This window comes from Ammodytes marinus (genome assembly GCF_949987685.1).
Source record: "Ammodytes marinus genome assembly, chromosome: 8".
NCBI classification, from domain to species: domain Eukaryota; kingdom Metazoa; phylum Chordata; class Actinopteri; order Uranoscopiformes; family Ammodytidae; genus Ammodytes; species Ammodytes marinus.
Window position 1 is genome coordinate 32,392,571 of NC_137212.1, and position 16,853 is coordinate 32,409,423.

Consider the following 16,853-nt stretch of genomic DNA (forward strand, 5'->3'; position numbering starts at 1 on the left):
TGTTCTCCTTGCTTCTCTGTCACTTCTCTTTCCTCCCTTACTTGGTCTACCTGTATTTTCTGTAATAAACTTGAGCACTTAAACAACAAGTAAGAAATGCTAGAAATCTTATTTGTTTCCTTCAAATTACCCTATACATGTATTTGTAATGTTCAAATAATATCACCTAGCATTATGCATTCAAATCCAAAAGAAAATTCTCATTAGCTTGAAAGTTTGCTTCCCTAATTTGCTTTACTAACCTCAGCTCCTCCATCGTCCCCGTCTGCCTTTCTAATCACCCAGCTTTTTAGACTCATCTGCAAATGTAATATATATTATTTAACTATACAGGTCCTTCTCATATAATTAGCATATTGTGATAAAGTTCAATATTTTCTGTAATGTACTGATAAACATTAGACTTTCATATATTTTAGATTCATTACACACAACTGAAGTAGTTCAAGCCTTTTATTGTTTTAATATTGATGATTTTGGCAAAAAAGTAAAGAAAAACCAAAAATCTAAAAAAAATTGCATATTTCATCCGACCAATAAAAGAAAAGTGTTTTTAATACAAAAAAGTCAACCTTCAAATAATTATGTTCAGTTATGCACTCAATACTTGGTCGGGAATCCTTTCGCAGAAATAACTGCTTCAATGCGGCGTGGCATGGAGGCAATCAGCCTGTGGCACTGCTGAGGTGTTATGGAGGCCCAGGTTGCTTCGATAGCGGCCTTAAGCTCATCCACAGTGTTGGGTCTGGTGTCTCTCAACTTGCTCTTCACAATATCCCACAGATTCTCTATGGGGTTCAGGTCAGGAGAGTTGGCAGGCCAATTGAGCACAGTAATACCATGGTCAGTAAACCATTTACCAGTGGTTTTGGCACTGTGAGCAGGTACCAGGTCTTGTTGAAAAATGAAATCTTCATCTCCATAAAGCTTTTCAGCAGATGGAAGCATGAAGTGCTCCAAAATCTCCTGATAGCTAGCTACATTGACCCTGCCTTTGATAAAACACAGTGGACCAACACCAGCAGCTGACATGGCACCCCAGACCATCACTGACTGTGGGTACTTGACACTGGACTTCAGGCATTTTGGCATTTCCTTCTCCCCAGTCTCCCTCCAGACTCTGGCACCTTGATTTCCGAATGACATGCAAAATTTGCTTTCATCTGAAAAAAGTACTTTGGACCACTGAGCAACAGTTCAGTGCTGCTTCTCTGTAGCCCAGGTCAGGCGCTTCTGCCGCTGTTTCTGGTTCAAAAGTGGCTTGACCTGGGGAATGCGGCACCTGTAGCCCATTTCCTGCACACGCCTGTGCACGGTGGCTCCGGATGTTTCTACTCCAGACTCAGTCCACTGCTTCCGCAGGTCCCCCAAGGTCTGGAATCGGCCCTTCTCCACAATCCTCCTCTGGGTCCGGTCACCTCTTCTGGTTGTGCAGCGTTTTCTGCCACACTTTTTCCTTCCCACAGACTTCCCACTGAGGTGCCTTGATACAGCACTCTGGGAACAGCCTACTCGCTCAGAAATGTCTTTCTGTGTCTTACCCTCTTGCTTGAGGGTGTCAATGATGGCCTTCTGGACAGCAGTCAGGTCGGCAGTCTTACCCATGATTGCGGTTTTGAGTAATGAACCAGGCTGGGAGTTTTTAAAAGCCTCAGGAATCTTTTGCAGGTGTTTAGAGTTAATTAGTTGATTCAGATGATTAGGTTAAGAGCTCGTTTAGAGTACCTTTTCATGATATGCTAATTTTTTGAGATAGGAATTTGGGGTTTTCATGAGCTGTATGCCAAAATCATCAGTATTAAAACAACAAAAGACCTGAAATATTTCAGTTGGTGTGCAATGAATCTAAAATATATGAAAGTTCAATTATTATCATTACATTATGGAAAATAATCAACTTTATCACAATATGCTAATTATATGAGAAGGACCTGTACATTGTGCACAGTGCATCCATTAAGAGCTTGTACCAGCCTTTTAACCTTTGAGCCCTAAGCCATTTTTGAGACGTTTTGGTTTGCCTGGATTTATTCTCTTATTAAGATTGCATTCATCACCCCTATAATGCATAGCTGTCAAGCTATCATTTATTTGGGTCACAACCTGGACTATCAGAATATGTGTGCTGCAGTGATGTCGTTTGAATGTAGGAAATTATCAATTAGACAGTAAAAAAGCAAAAAATATCTCACAATTATTTATTGATATAACACAAAAAGGCAAATGTATTAAGCTTGTTATTGCTTAAAACACTTCTTAGTCTTGGGAGTCAAAAAGTGATGAGAAAATTATAAAATAAATATAAGTTATACATAATAGAAACTATTCATGCTCTTTTAAAAAGTCTATAGGCTTTTTCCCTTTCCCTGCATTTATGCTAATGACCACATGCTTACAGGCGATTAGCATAAATCCCTAACAAAAATACGCGATGAAAACGGATTTTATATGGCAATAAACAACATCGGATCTAACGGTATGGATTCATTTTTCAAAGTTCCCGAAAATACACACACACACACACACACACACATACACACACACACTGTAGTCTACTAGAGGAAAAACGGCACGGTTGCGGTTTATAGCCTAGATAAAATAAAATAAAATAAAATAAAATAAAATAAAATAAAATAAAATAAAATAAAATAACGATAGGGCTCAGAGGGTTTTTAACACTGGTGGTCATGTAGCGACACATTTTAGCAACTTACTCTTTCTCTCTCTCTCTCTCTCTCCTTCTTTCTTCGCTCTTCCGCTTCACTCGCTGCTAGAATCAATAGCCTCGTTTGAGAAGGAGCCGTCTTGCTAAGACCTGCGCAATTATGACACTCGTCTTGCTGAGCGCACAGCATTTTTGCTGACGCGCATCATAATTGCGAGGGTCTGAGCAAGACGGCTCCTGCTCAAACGAGGCTATTGTAACTTTGCAACCGTGTAGGCTACTACTGCCAACAACTGCCACACTCGCTGTTAGGTTATTTTTCTTCTTTGATGTTGGCTACGTGATGATGTGCCGCGTGCTGCGCAATTTACGTTACGTGCTGCCCATTTTCTAAAAGGAGCTACGTACCAAAAAAAATAAAATAGAAAATGCGGAGGAGAAGGATTTTTATAGCAGCGGCGCACGTTCACTCAGCAGCGGCGCTGCGCCGCTGCTGAGTGAACGTGGGGGAAACACTGCCTTCTGCTGTTTTTCCATTCAAGAGAGCGCCCTCTCATTTTACATACCTTGGGGTAGTGGTACCACGCTCCTTCCATAAGTTATATAAACAACATTTTACACCATTACTCGATCGGTGCAAGCAGGATATAAGTCGGTGGCGTGCATTGCCTCTTTCGTTGGCTGGCCGGATTAATCTAATAAAGATGAACATCCTCCCCGGGTTTCTTTACTTATTTCAATGTATTCCGATTTTTATTCCAAAGAAATTTTTTTTGACACTGGATCAAGCTTTCTTATGGGATGGTAAGATCCCTCGTATTCGTAAATCTTTTTTACAAAGACCGAAAAAATTGGGAGGGATGGCAATGCCTAATTTCCTTTATTATTACTGGGCTAGCAATATACAGAAGGTTATGCTATGGGCTAAGTGTAGTTCTGGTGTGGAAGCTCCTGCTTGGGTTGAATTGTAATCTTTTAAATTGCAACTCCACTCGCTGATAACGGCTCCTTTACCTCTTAATTCTGGCTCTTTTGAAAACCCCGTAGTTGCCCATACCATAAAGATCTGGGTTCAATTTCGGAAACATTTTGGATTGCAAAGCGCTTCACTACAGGCTCCTATCCTTTTAAACCATCTTTTCACCCCCTCCATGTCAGATCTGGCTTTTCGGGCCTGGCATGGCAATGGAATTAGTTCAAGATTTATATCTAAACAAGATATTTGCTTCCTTTAGGCAACTTTCAGAGAAGTACTTATTGCCCCGTTCCCATATGTTTCGGTATATGCAGATTAGACACTTTGTACAAAGCGGTTATCATCCCTTCCCTGCTCAACCACCAAGCACATCTATTGATATCCTTTTAGCAGCGGACACCAGGGATGGAAATTAACACCCGCCACACGCCAAATGCGGGTAGATTTGCGTGCTGGCGTGTAAATTGTGTCACTTCACCCGCCACTGTGTCGGGTAATACTTTCCAGTCAGGTCCGATCGAATTTGCATATTTAATACATACAATGATGCCAGTGTGCTGCACAGTCCCAGTTTCTTTTTGCCTTTCTAGTCGAACTGAACTACGGTGCGATCCGCTCCGCGAGGAAATACTATCTGCGAGACGTGTGGAGGCATAAGTCGACAAATCAATAGACTTACTTTGCCCCCTTTATTTCTTCCCACAGCAGAGGTTGAGGTGTTGAAAATAAAGTGAAAACTGCGCTTTTCCTTTAAGCAGCCGTTATGTTACAGTATTTACATCCAAGCCCTAATGGTAATACAAATTAGATGCTTTAGCCTATTTAACGCTGTCTGTGCTTAGGAGGCGATTGTAATTGTGTCGGCTGAAACAGAAACTAATGGAGGGACTCGGCTCACTGTAGGCTACAGTGTATTCAGGCTCGAGACATTCAAACGGATCACATACAAACAAGGAAGCCTCTCCCATCGATATCGCTAACGGGGAGAATATCCTCGGTTATTATTTGAGCCTCAAACCACAGAGTTCTTCCCCGCGCGGCGGGTCGCTCGCTCACTGGTGGGATCTGACGTTGAAACGCTGCTTTGCTCGGACGAAGGCATCGTGTGTTTCTAGATGATTTAACACCATAGCCTCAGACTAGCGTTTAACATTATGCTGCATCTTTTGCACTGCACTGTTTTTTATCAACAGTGAAAACATGGTCCCACACCGGACTCTTATGTGTAGCTGATTACTTCATGCACGCACTTTGCAGAAGTGACGCTCCTGCAGCGCGCACACGACCAGACGTGAACTCGCACGATGACATCTCCCATTAATAAAACGGCATAACAGATTTTCAGATTTCTATTTTTAAATTCGACTTGAGTGCAAGTGGAAAACCGGTCATTGGGTCGACACCTTCACATCCCTAATGCATAGAGAAAGTGATAAACACTGCATACCACACCACAAAGACTGATCAGACCTTCATCTCTTATTTTTCCCTATGCTTGACCATGACTTCTGCAGGTGAACTATTCATTAAACTGCCGAAATTCAAGAATAAAATAAATCATTAAAGTACTGCACTTCTGGCCACTCCTTCCACATACTTTCAGTTGTAGGCTTCACATTTATGTTTGCCTGGTTTTATATTATGTGTATGCACAATATCAACATTTCACATCATTAACTAAAAATAAAAAAATAAATCTGAAGCTAACTTCAATACTGTATTATAATTATTGACTAAATGATGAAAAAAAGGTGTCTGCAGGGCCAGTGAAAATATACAAGGGGCCAGAAAAACTCGGATCTATTGGCCAAGCTGGCCAGTTGGGAAAAAAGTTGCATTGAACCCAGAGTATGGAGTTCAATTATAAAATGTTTTGAAATAAAGATGACGTGTATTGTGTATCATATATAGTAAGAGTGTACCATTTGCAACTCAGTTCCTTGGTAGCACCTACTAACAGTAGAAATGACTTCTGATGGAAAACATTTGTATGAAAAACACTTTCATTAGCTAATCTTACTATTGTATTGTTTAACATTAACGCATATATAAAAAAAGATATTGCGTGTAAAAAGTGGCTGGTAAAAAAGACGAGTGGCTGGTAGATTTGTAAATCTACCTGCCACAGTGGCTGGTAGGCAAAAAAGTTAATTTCCATCTCTGGCGGACACTGATCTCAAGGGTGCCATCTCCTGGATTTATGGGGTAATTGATGCTATCAATCCTCAAACTCTGATAAATTTAAAATTGATTTGGGAACATGATTTAGGTCTGTCATTTGAAGATGATCAGTGGGATTTAATCCTTGGGCGAGTGCACTCCCCATCTCCCTGTGCCAGGCACGGTTTAATTCAGTTTAAGATACTACATCGTCTTCACCTCACTAAAGAGAAACTAGCAAAGATATATCCAAACACCGATCCCACGTGTGAGCGATGTAAATCTTCTACCGCCACCTGGTTACATATGTTTTGGTCATGCCAGCGGCTTCAGACCTTTTGGGAAAAGATTTTTGGCTCTCTTAGCGACATTTACAGTATCAAAATGAGTCCTCAGCCCATCATTGCTCTTTTTGGGGTGATGCCCAGAGATACAATATGGCCGGCTGGGTTGCATGATGTGGTCGCATTTACAACTTTGCTAGCTCGCCGCCTTATACTTCTTAACTGGAAGAGACCAGTCCCACCATCTCATACTAAATGGCTAAAAGAGATCATGTTCTATTTAAAGCTTGAAAAGATCAAATTTACATTGAGGGGAGCTGCAAATAAATTTGAAAAAGTATGAATGCCTTTTCTCTTGTATTTTGACAACATTACCCAAATTACAGACTGGGTGGATTCGTAGTGTATCGAGTAGTGCCATGAGTGTTTATCCCTTGACAGAAAGAGTGGTTACAATTAGATTTATTTTTTTAACAGTATTTTAGTACTTATTGTATTATTACTTTTGTTATACTTTCCTGTGCTATTTCAACTATTACTATTGTAGGGGAGAGTGGCCTAAGTTGTGCATTTTGGAAGTTGTGCCACCCCTTGTTTCTAGAAAACCGTGGAAGAAATTGGAAATGTGACCACATATTTAAAAAGAGACATCCATTTGACTCATCCTGTAAAGAAGGGAGAAACGGAAATGGAATAAGATATAAGCACATTTAAGCTAAAAAAAAATGTGTTTTGCCTTTCAAAAGTAAAATTTCCATGATCAAGGTTTTTTGATTATTGTGTCTGAACACTTATAGACAAGTTTGAAAACATTTGACACATGTTTTAGTGCTTTGGTATGCTACATTTTGAGTCTATACAGTTAGCACGATGTCAGCCCTAAATTGCTGCATCATGCTTATTATCCAAATTTCTGGGATTGGGTTGATTTGTGCCAAAGGGCCTAGGTGAGTTATAAGTAAGTAAGTAAGTAAAATGTATTTATAAAAGCACATTTATGACAGTTTGCACTGTCCAAAGTGCTGTACATAGTGCATTCAGTAAGTAAACAATGAAGGTAAAATAACAATAACCAAAATAAAAGACGTAAAGCCCATACATCCACATAAACACAGATAGTAGTGCAGAGGTAAGATAGTTAATGGGGAGGAAACACCAGGGTGTACATATGGGTTTTGAGCCTTGATTTAAAGGCAGAAATGTAGAGGGAATCACATTTGTCAGGTGGCAGTTGGTTCCACAAGCACGGAGCAACTAGTGCAAAGTACATTTCTGAGAGTTGTGCCAGTGGCATGGCTGTATACGCTGGTCACCAAAAGAAAGTGATTTTCTACAGTAGCTCAGAAGAGAGTGACATCTCAATTCCACTTAACGACACCACTGATGAGAGTTCAGATGGCCAGAAAGATGGTGATTGTGACTCTGTCATTGTGAGCTTTGCAGGTAAAACCATTAGATCTGATAGGCCTTGTTTAAGAAAATTTACCCCATGGTATTCTCTCCAACCGCACAACTTACACCACACCGGGGGCAAGTTGTGCAACAAGACAACTTTTTTCCGAAAGCTATATTTCTTCAACAGTTTATTCCAGATCCAAAGTTTTTATTGCCAGGGATGCACAACACCCTGAAATATATGTACATATTTGAGTTGGAGACTTTACTGTCAAGGCCTTACTTTAAAGTCACTTTGAGTGAAAAGTTGCACAACTTAGGCCACTCTCCCCTATATATATATTGTTTTTAATGTTATTCATATCCATTTAATTGTACATCAAGAGGGGGGGTGGGTCGGGGACATATTGATATATTTCAATGTTTATTTTGTAATTGTTTTTTATAATGTAAAAACTCAATAAAAAGTAAAAAAAAAAAAAAAAAAATTGTAATACAAAAAAAGTTACTTTTCAAGTATACTTTTACTATGTAAAGTTTTATTGTGGTAGGAGTAAAGGAAAAAATTAAGCCTATTTGGGTTTAGTTTGGGCATGTACGATTAGTGTATAGCTCATTTGCATATTAAAATTCATTTTCAAAGAAACTTGTAATACAATTTTTTTTTTAATTGTCATGGATACTTTCATTGTGTAAAGTTTCATTTTGATAGGACTAAAGGAAAAAAATAGCCCTATTGGGATTTATTGGCGTTCTGCCTTATTGGCACACATCTCGGATTGATGAGAATTAAACATATTTCCTCAACTAGGATTTCTTAGGACGTTTAGTATGTTGTTCTGGACACCAATTATCTGAGCTGAAAAATTATTTTACAATTTGTCTGTTTTTTGCCCCAAAAATGTGTTACTTTGCCTGGCCTACACAGAGGGCGCACTCACACTAGGCCATCTGTTTCGTGCCCAAGATCATTTGCATTCTTGGTTATTATTTTAGCCACAAACCACAGTTCTTCTGCGCGGCGGCTCACTCACTGGCGAGATCTCACGGTGAAACGCTACTATGCTCGGACGAAGGCATTGTGTGTTTCTAAGGTGATTTAACGTCATAGTCTTAGACGAGCGTTTAACTAATGCTGCATATTTTGCACTGCATTGTTTTGTATCAATAGTTTGAAAAAATGGTCCCACACCGGACTCTTATGTGAAGCCGATACTCACATACACGGTAAAATCTCCCATTAAAAAAAACGGCATAGGGGACTTCCGGTTGGCTACAGAACAAGATGGCAGGTTGAGCACTTTGCTCCCGCGAGTCAGTGTATTATTAACCCCCGTGAACTTAATTAAAATATAACGAAGTGGTTTCTTTTAAGATTATGATGGGGGGAAAGAAAGGCAGAGGTAGAGGGGTGCAAGATACAGCGGAGAATGATTCCCACCGTGCAGAACAAGCCGAGGACGACATGCGGGGTGATGAGGGCCAACATGGCGGCGACTCAACACCGGGAGCGGTGCGCACAGGGCTTGAAGCTATAAGTAAGCAGATCAGCGAACTCAAGTCTGAACTAAAGGAAGATTTAAAAACGTTCAAAGACGAAATTAAACGTGACATGAGAGAAGAACTCATCGAGTTCAAGCAAGATGTTAACCGGCAGCTAGCTACAAACATGCTAGCAATGCAGGAGCACAATGAGAAAATCAACGAGATGGCGACGCGGATCGACGACACCGAAACGTGGAGCGCGGAAGCTAACGCAGCCCTTCAGCAAACCATACAGTATCAGCAGAAGCTAGAAGACAAGCTGAACGACCTAGAGTCGAGGGCAAGACGAAACAACCTGAGGATCCACGGTGTGCCGAAGGACGCAGAACAAGGCTCGGTGATAGAGTATGTTGAAGAAATGCTCCGGTTCGAACTCAAGCTGAACGACGATGTGGATTTACAAATACAACGCGCACACAGAGCCCTGGCGCCCAAACCGGGCCCAAACTCGCCTCCGAGGTCTATTATAATCAATTTCCAGCAATACAGCACCAAGGAGATGGTTATCCAAAAAGCATGGCGACAGAAAATCACAATGGGAGAGAAACCGCTGTATTTCGACCATGACTATACAGCTACCGTTCTACAACAGCGCAAGGTGTTCACCAATATCAAAAAGGCTCTCAAAGAAAAGGGCATCCGTTTCCAGACGCCCTTCACTCGGATGCGCATTCACTGGGAGAGCGGTGTGCAGGTGTACGGCAGTGCTTGGGAGGCAGCGTAGGAGCTCCGGCAGCGGGGATACAGCGTGGAGTTGCCAGAGAGACCACCCGGTAGGAGTCACCTGTTGGAGCTTCTCCAGCGGGCTACACCGTGGCAGCGAGTGGGATCAAACGCAGATGTAGGCACTGCCAGACGCGCTAAAGAGCGCCTACGGAGATTTCAACATAGACGCCAGGAAGAACAGTAGTGTTCAAACACTGATGGTAAACTAGCGACCCTTAACATAAAGATAAACATTGTATTCATGCGCTGGCTGGCGGGGCAGCGAGAGTTCGGCTCTACCAACGGACTCACACGTAAGTTCAAGAGACAGTTTGTAGCGGACTAATTGGGGAGCCTGGCTTCCCTTGGCCTCCGGGAGAAAACGCCACTGTTAAAATAACACTCTCTGCCCATACAAAAAGTTCTGACTTGGATTACTTGATAGAGCGATCGATGTGTATAAAACCATCCGGTAAGTATGGTCTGATGACGGGCCGTTATATTAATAATAAACAGCGCGCTGCACAAATATATGAGACTGTCTTACATGCATTTCGACGTATTCCCTGCTGACTGTCTGGGGTGTCTGTGCAGAGCACTAGACACTATTCTAGCCAGTCGAGAAGTCACGTGTTCAGACCGGTCTAACCCTTTGTAACCCTGTGACGTCGCATGTAACCCTGGGACGTCACCACGCGGATGTTTCCATGTATGGTAATGCTGTCACTTCCCTGTTCGCGTCTGCCTCGCGTCTGCCTCGCGTCTGCCTCGCGTCTGCCTCGCGTCTGCCTCGCGTCTGCCTCGCGTCTGCCTCGCGCCCTTATAGGTCCATGCTCGCGCTTCCCGCCACTGAAAGTGTTCCGGAAGGAAGGTAACCAATCACAACGGAGTGGGGTTTGCAGGAGGGGGGAGGGTAGCGGAGATGGCCGATGCACAGGCGGAGGGAGCGGAGATTGCCGAAGCACACACACTCAAGTGTTGACAGGACGTGCTGGATCGCCAAAATAAGAGAAAGAGCTTCCCGAAAATCTACATAGTTTTTTGTGATGTGATTCGTGTCAGGTTGCTCTATAGCAGTGTAAAACAAGAAATTAAGACCAGAAAAGTAGTATAATAGGTCCTCTTTAAGGATTCTCGTTGGAAGTGGAATATTTGATGCAGATTTGGCCGGATTAAAATATTCACAAACAGCCGTATAGCCTACAAGTAGACGCTCCAAATCCCAAACGCGCACAGTGACGTAGGGAAGGAGCAATCGTGCCCAGGCCACGAGCAGTGTGAGCACAGGCCAGCAGGGGAGTGGGGAGGGGGGCAATCGCACGGAACAGGCAAAGTTGCCTAGTGTGAGTGCGCCCAGAGAGACAGACAGACTATCTGCAGACTAGCTTTTATCCTCCCCAAATAGTTTGTGTTATTTGTGATGTGAAATGAAAAAGTGCGTGTCTCCAGAACATATTCAAAATCCATTTTTAAGGTTTCCGTTTATTGATTTTCCAAAACAGTTATGATTTACACCCCTAGAGCAGACCCCCACAGACCACACAAGTGTTTCCCAAACATAGGCTCTACTGGGGCGGCCTGCCCAGGTCGATTGAGACCCGCCGAGGTAGATAAAACCTGTATTCCAATTACTAAAAACAATAAAAAAATACAATTCAAATCAAATGTATTAGTCAGTGTGAGTGATCTCTTGGTGCAGCCATGTGTGCGGCCCATGCTAAAGGTGTTATTTTTGTAAGTTGTCGTTAAAGTGCCTCATGCACCCAGTTTAAGTGTACAGTCGGATTTATGTAAAGACTCGCTACTTCATTCCTCTGCAAAGTTGATCAGGCAGCTAAAGCTAGTTAAATAAATAAAGAAAAGGCAGCCCGTGTCACTGACAGCGCCTCGGATTAATAGAAGAGAAAAAAAATGCACGTTACATGGCGATGTGTTCAAGTGCTGGGGGTTAAACAGGCCCCCAGGACGCTGCCATCTCCGAGCAGCCAGCATGGACAGGTGGCCACGCCTGGTATTACACGCATTAGACTGTCTGGGACGGGTCCGTAAAACAAAATGGAGATCTATGGAGCCCAGCCCCATTCATTCCCAATACAATTTCGTCAAACAAGAATGTATCTCCACTAAATTTTTCTGGATATCAATCAAAGGCTCATACTTTTCTTTAGACCATGTACTAATAGGATGGAAGTTTTCGCTTTTCAAAACGTCACCGAAAGCGTTTTACAGCCGTTTTATTTTCAGTTTTAGCCGTTAGGCGTTGAGCCGCTAAAAGGAGTCGTAGTGAAACAACCGTTGCTTCGGCCGGCCCGGCCTCTGATGGCGGGAGGAATCTTTGTTTATCACTATATTACTTTACGACGACGGGGTGTACTTTAAATATTACAGATAGAGAATCATCGGGGATTAGTAACATCAGGGTTCGACATAACGTATAGCCCGATGGCCCGGGGCCAGTAAAATCATATGCAGGGCAAGTTGATTGGCCAGTCACTGTCCCGCCCGGGCCAGTGACTGGCCAATCACAGTTCAGTATCTTTTTGTAGACTACATCATGGTTCATTGAAATGCGCGTTGAGAGTCGGAATGAAAGCAGTGTTTATTTAAGACTCAATATAATAAACCTAATATAAAATATATGTTTTAGTGAAAGGCCAGTGGACAACCGATGCGTTGGCGTTTTGACAGGCGGAGCAACAAGCGGGTGCACTCTCGCTCCGTTGGCAGAGCTGCCTACCGTCCGCCTGCGAGTCGACAAATGAATCGACTTGCTTTGCCCCCTTTCTTTCTTCCCACAGCAGAGGTTGAGGTGCAGAAAATGATAACTGCGCTTTTCCTTTATCTGCCGCCGTAATGTTACAGTATTTGCATCCAAGCCCCAATGGTAATACAAATGAGAGGCGTTATTTAAACGCTGTGAATGCGTCTCCGGTGATTGTGTCGGTTGTAGACAGAAACGAACGGAGGGACTCCGCTCACTGTACAGTTCCTATAGTCGCGCAGTTTGGCACTGTGTTTTCAGGCTCGAGACATTCAATCAGATCGCGGAAGTCTTTCCCATTGAAACCGCTAACGGGGAGAATATCCCCGGTTATTATTTTAGCCACAAACCACAGTTCATCTGCGCGGCGGCTCACTCACTCGCTGGCGAGATCACACGGTGAAACGCTGCTGTGATCGGACGAAGGCATTGTGTGTTTCTAAGGTGATTTAACGTCATAGTCTTAGACGAACGTTTAACTTATGCTGCATATTTTGCACTGCATTGTTTTTTATCAATAGTTTGAAAAAATGGTCCCACACCGGACTCTTATGTGAAGCTGACACTTCATGGAGAAGTGACACTCCTGCAGCGCGCTCACGACCAGACGTGAACTCACATACACGGTGAAATCTCCCATTAAAAAAACGGCATAACCCACTGATTTTCGGATTTCTATTCTATTTTTAAAGTCAACTTGAGCGCAAGTGGAAAACCGGTCATTCGGTCGACACATTCACATCCCTAATGCATATAGAGATAGTAGTAAAAACAGCCTACCACCCCACAAAGAATGATCAGACCTTCATCTCTTATTTTTTTTTAATGTTTGAACATGATTTCTGCAGGTGAACTATTCATTAAACTGCCCAAATTCAAGAATAAAAACAACCATCAAACTACTGGACTTTAAAATACTGGCCGACTCTTTCAACATACTTTCAGTTGTAGGCTTCTAATTCAATATGTTTGCCTGGTTTTATATTATGTGTATGAGCAATATCAACATTTCATATAATTAACTAAAAGAAAAATAACCAAATCTAAAAGGGAATATCTATACTGTTACAGTATATATATTCCCTTTAGATCTGGTTATCTTTCTTTATTTTTCTAATACAGGTATTATAATTATTGACACTAAATTATGAAGAAAAAAAAAGTGTGTGCAGGGCCAGTGAAAATATACAAGGGGCCAGTAAAACTCGGATCCACTGGCCCGGCGGGCCAGTAGGAAAAAAAAGTTATGTTGAACCCTGAACATGGTCGATAAACAATGCAACTGTGCTCGTCCCGCTTAGCTTAATGCACGGACATATTATAACGTTACACTGCTGGAGAATGAGTAACGTCAGTGAAACGTACCCTGCGTGTCATGCTTTAGGGGTGTGTCGGCACTCATGAAGCAGAAAGTCACTTCCTGAATGGTCGCCCTGCGCCAATGAGCAGCTTTCATAGGAATGAATGGCTTCACGTTCCAACGGTTTTCAGTCCGCTGTCCATTTCTTTATAGGTCCATGGGGTTAAAATGAGAATTTGGTGGACATGTAGCTCATTGTGATTAGTTCATTGTGATCTCGTAAAATGTAGTGTTAGGCGGAAAAACAAAAAGGCTACAGCTGCTGATGAAGTAGTAAATAGAAGTATCATCAATATAAAACGGCCAACACAATTATGCCTCGTTTCCACTGAGCAGATCGGGTGGGGTCGGGGTGGCTCAGTTCGCTTATTTTGGCGTTTCAATTGCCATAAATTGAGTAGGGTCCCACATTATTAATAAATTAAATTATAAATTAAAACTAAAATGTGACCTTTTCATTTCAAATGATGCTTTGTGTTTAGTTTGAAATATTCAATAAAGTTAAAACATAAATAATTAATTTGTGTGTTTCCTGAATTGTTTTAAAATTACAAAGATAAGTTATGCACTTGCATTAGAAAAAATATACCCACTTAATAGTTGAGCATATTTTCAGTACAAACATTTCCCTATGAGGGCAAAAACTAAAAAATGGTTCATTAATCGTAATCGAGGTCAATTAATGTTGACATCGATTTGAGGTCCAACCGCCCAGCCTTAGATTACAGTTCAAAATTATTCTGATTCATAAACATATGTATCACGGACAAGAACAGAAGCAGATGTGTACGTGTCATCAAAACCCAGTTAGTCTGGTTGTGCAGTCTGTGCACTTATTTTTAAACTAGCGTGTCCATTTTCTACTGTAACATGTCTTTCTCAAAAACATCATACTTTTTATGAAAATAATTATAAAGATATTTGTCGTGTTTTAAATGTTTTGCCTCAAATACCCAATTTAAATGTTCCACCTCATAAGAAGGAGGCATTCAATAAAATCAAATAATGTTTGATTTGATGAATGTACAAACCACAAACATTATGGGGCATTCTCTTCATCCAGTCTCCCTGTGTAGAGACACAGCTAACCTGAACCATGTATGACATGTTATCTATCCATCATTATGTGACCGCCTGCCCTGCACTGTGTTGAGGCAAACATGAACAATCCAATACAGCATCTACACAATGACAGGCTGTTCACTGTTACTGTACTAGATGACAGCACATTGTAATGCATTGTATTTCTCTGCTCTGTGTGCGCGTGTACGTGTGTGTCGGCTCTCACCTGGATCTTATTAATGGGAACCTTTTTATCGTGCAGCTGGCCGACCATGCCTCTCTCCTCTGAGGGCAGCAGTAGTAGCAAAGCCTCACCCCCCTCCTTATACCGGGCCGTGCGGCCTACTCTGTGGATGTATGTGTCTGCATCCTCCGGACAGTCAAACTGCAGCACCCAGTTCACCGCGGGGAAGTCCAGGCCTCTAGCGGCGATGTCCGTGGCCAGCAGAACAGCGCTCTGCTTCCGGATAAAGTCATTGTAAACCTCCACTCTCTTCATCTGCTGCTGCTTGCCATGCAGAGCCAGCACGGGCATGCCCGGTCTGAGGCGGCATAGGGCGCGGAACAGGTACTGCACCTCCTTACAGCAGGCGAAGAACACAATGGTCTTCTTCTTCAAGTGGCTCCTGATGAACGAGTAGAGCATGTTGACCTTCTGGTGGAGGTCACACACCACGTAGCTCTGCTCCAGCGTGGCGGGCGTGCTGAAGCGGGCCTTCTCGTGAACCCACACGTACTCTGGCTCTCTGAGGCTGAGCCGGGCCAGGTCTTTGACGGACTTGGTCTGCGTGGCGGAGAACAGCAGCGTTTGTCGGGACGCGGGGAGGTTCTCCACGATGGCGTTGAGTGTCTCCGCGAAACCCATGTCCAGGATGCGGTCTGCCTCGTCAAGCACCAGCATGTGGAGGCTGGAGGCTGTGAAGGCGGCGGTCTGGTCCATGTGCTGTAGCAGGCGGCCCGGCGTACAGATGACTATGTTGGTGCGGTGGATCCGCTCCGACTCGCTCGTGACGTCCTTCCCCCCGATGATGAGCCCGGCGGAGAAGTCGTGGTTCTTGCCCACCCTGCGCAGCACCTCAAAGGTCTGGTAGGCCAGCTCTCTGGTGGGGGAGATGATGAGAGCACCCAGGCCGTCGTCGGAGCTAAACTGCTGGCGGTACAAACACTCAAGCACCGGGATGAGGAAGGCGAGTGTTTTCCCAGAGCCGGTCTTCGCTGCGGCTAGCACATCTCTCCCTCGGAGAGCGGAGCCGATGGTCTGCCTCTGGATCTCTGTGGGCTGTCGGTACTGAGCCTCCTGCAGGCCTAACAAGGTTTTCTTTGAGATGGGGAAGTCTGAAAACCTGACCGCGTCCTTGGTGTTGAAGTCTGGGTATCTGCTAACGAGTTTGTCGATGTACTCCCGTTCGACCTGCCATTCCGGCTTCTTCCTCTGCGCTCTCTCTAGCTTGACTTGTGCTTTAGTCTTGTTGTATTTTTTCTTCCATTTCTCGAAGTTTTTAACGGGGTCGTCTTTCATATTGGCTCGTTTAGGTTTCTTCCCCGTGGACTTTGTGCCGGTTTCCTCCATGATGAACGATTAACAGAGCAAGAGAAGACGGATGAAATCACAACGTGTGGTAAACAGCGTGGAGAAAAAGCATGAGATAAAGATAGGTCTACGTCGCGTTTAGAATGACGACAGCATCTTCTTAATCTCGAGTTATTTTGGCGTTTAGCAAACAATAAATGGGTGCATGACCGCCACCAACTGGTGTGGAAGGTGAAACCCTTCTTTCTTCTTCTCTTTGGCCTTCATCTCTAGATGAGTGTTTTATCCCAGCAGCACTATGCCTATTATCATTATGATATTTTAAAGTTTACTTTTATTGTTACTTTTAACATGATAAATTATGATGTATCGGTGTCTATTGTTTTACTCTTTTTACTGTAAAGCACTT

The 16,853-nt window shown here is 43.0% G+C and overlaps 1 protein-coding gene across 1 annotated transcript in view; it reads right to left on the reverse strand.

The window, feature by feature from the left end:
• The window catches only part of ddx10 (DEAD (Asp-Glu-Ala-Asp) box polypeptide 10), a 39,486-nt gene extending 22,937 nt beyond the window's left edge, over positions 1-16,549 (reverse strand). Inside the window, exon 1 of the mRNA XM_080032792.1 lies at positions 15,140-16,549. Coding sequence (XP_079888918.1) covers positions 15,140-16,483 — 1,344 coding nt within the window. The 5' untranslated portion in view covers positions 16,484-16,549. The remainder of the gene's footprint in view (positions 1-15,139) is intronic.
• Positions 16,550-16,853: the final 304 nt, after the last annotated feature.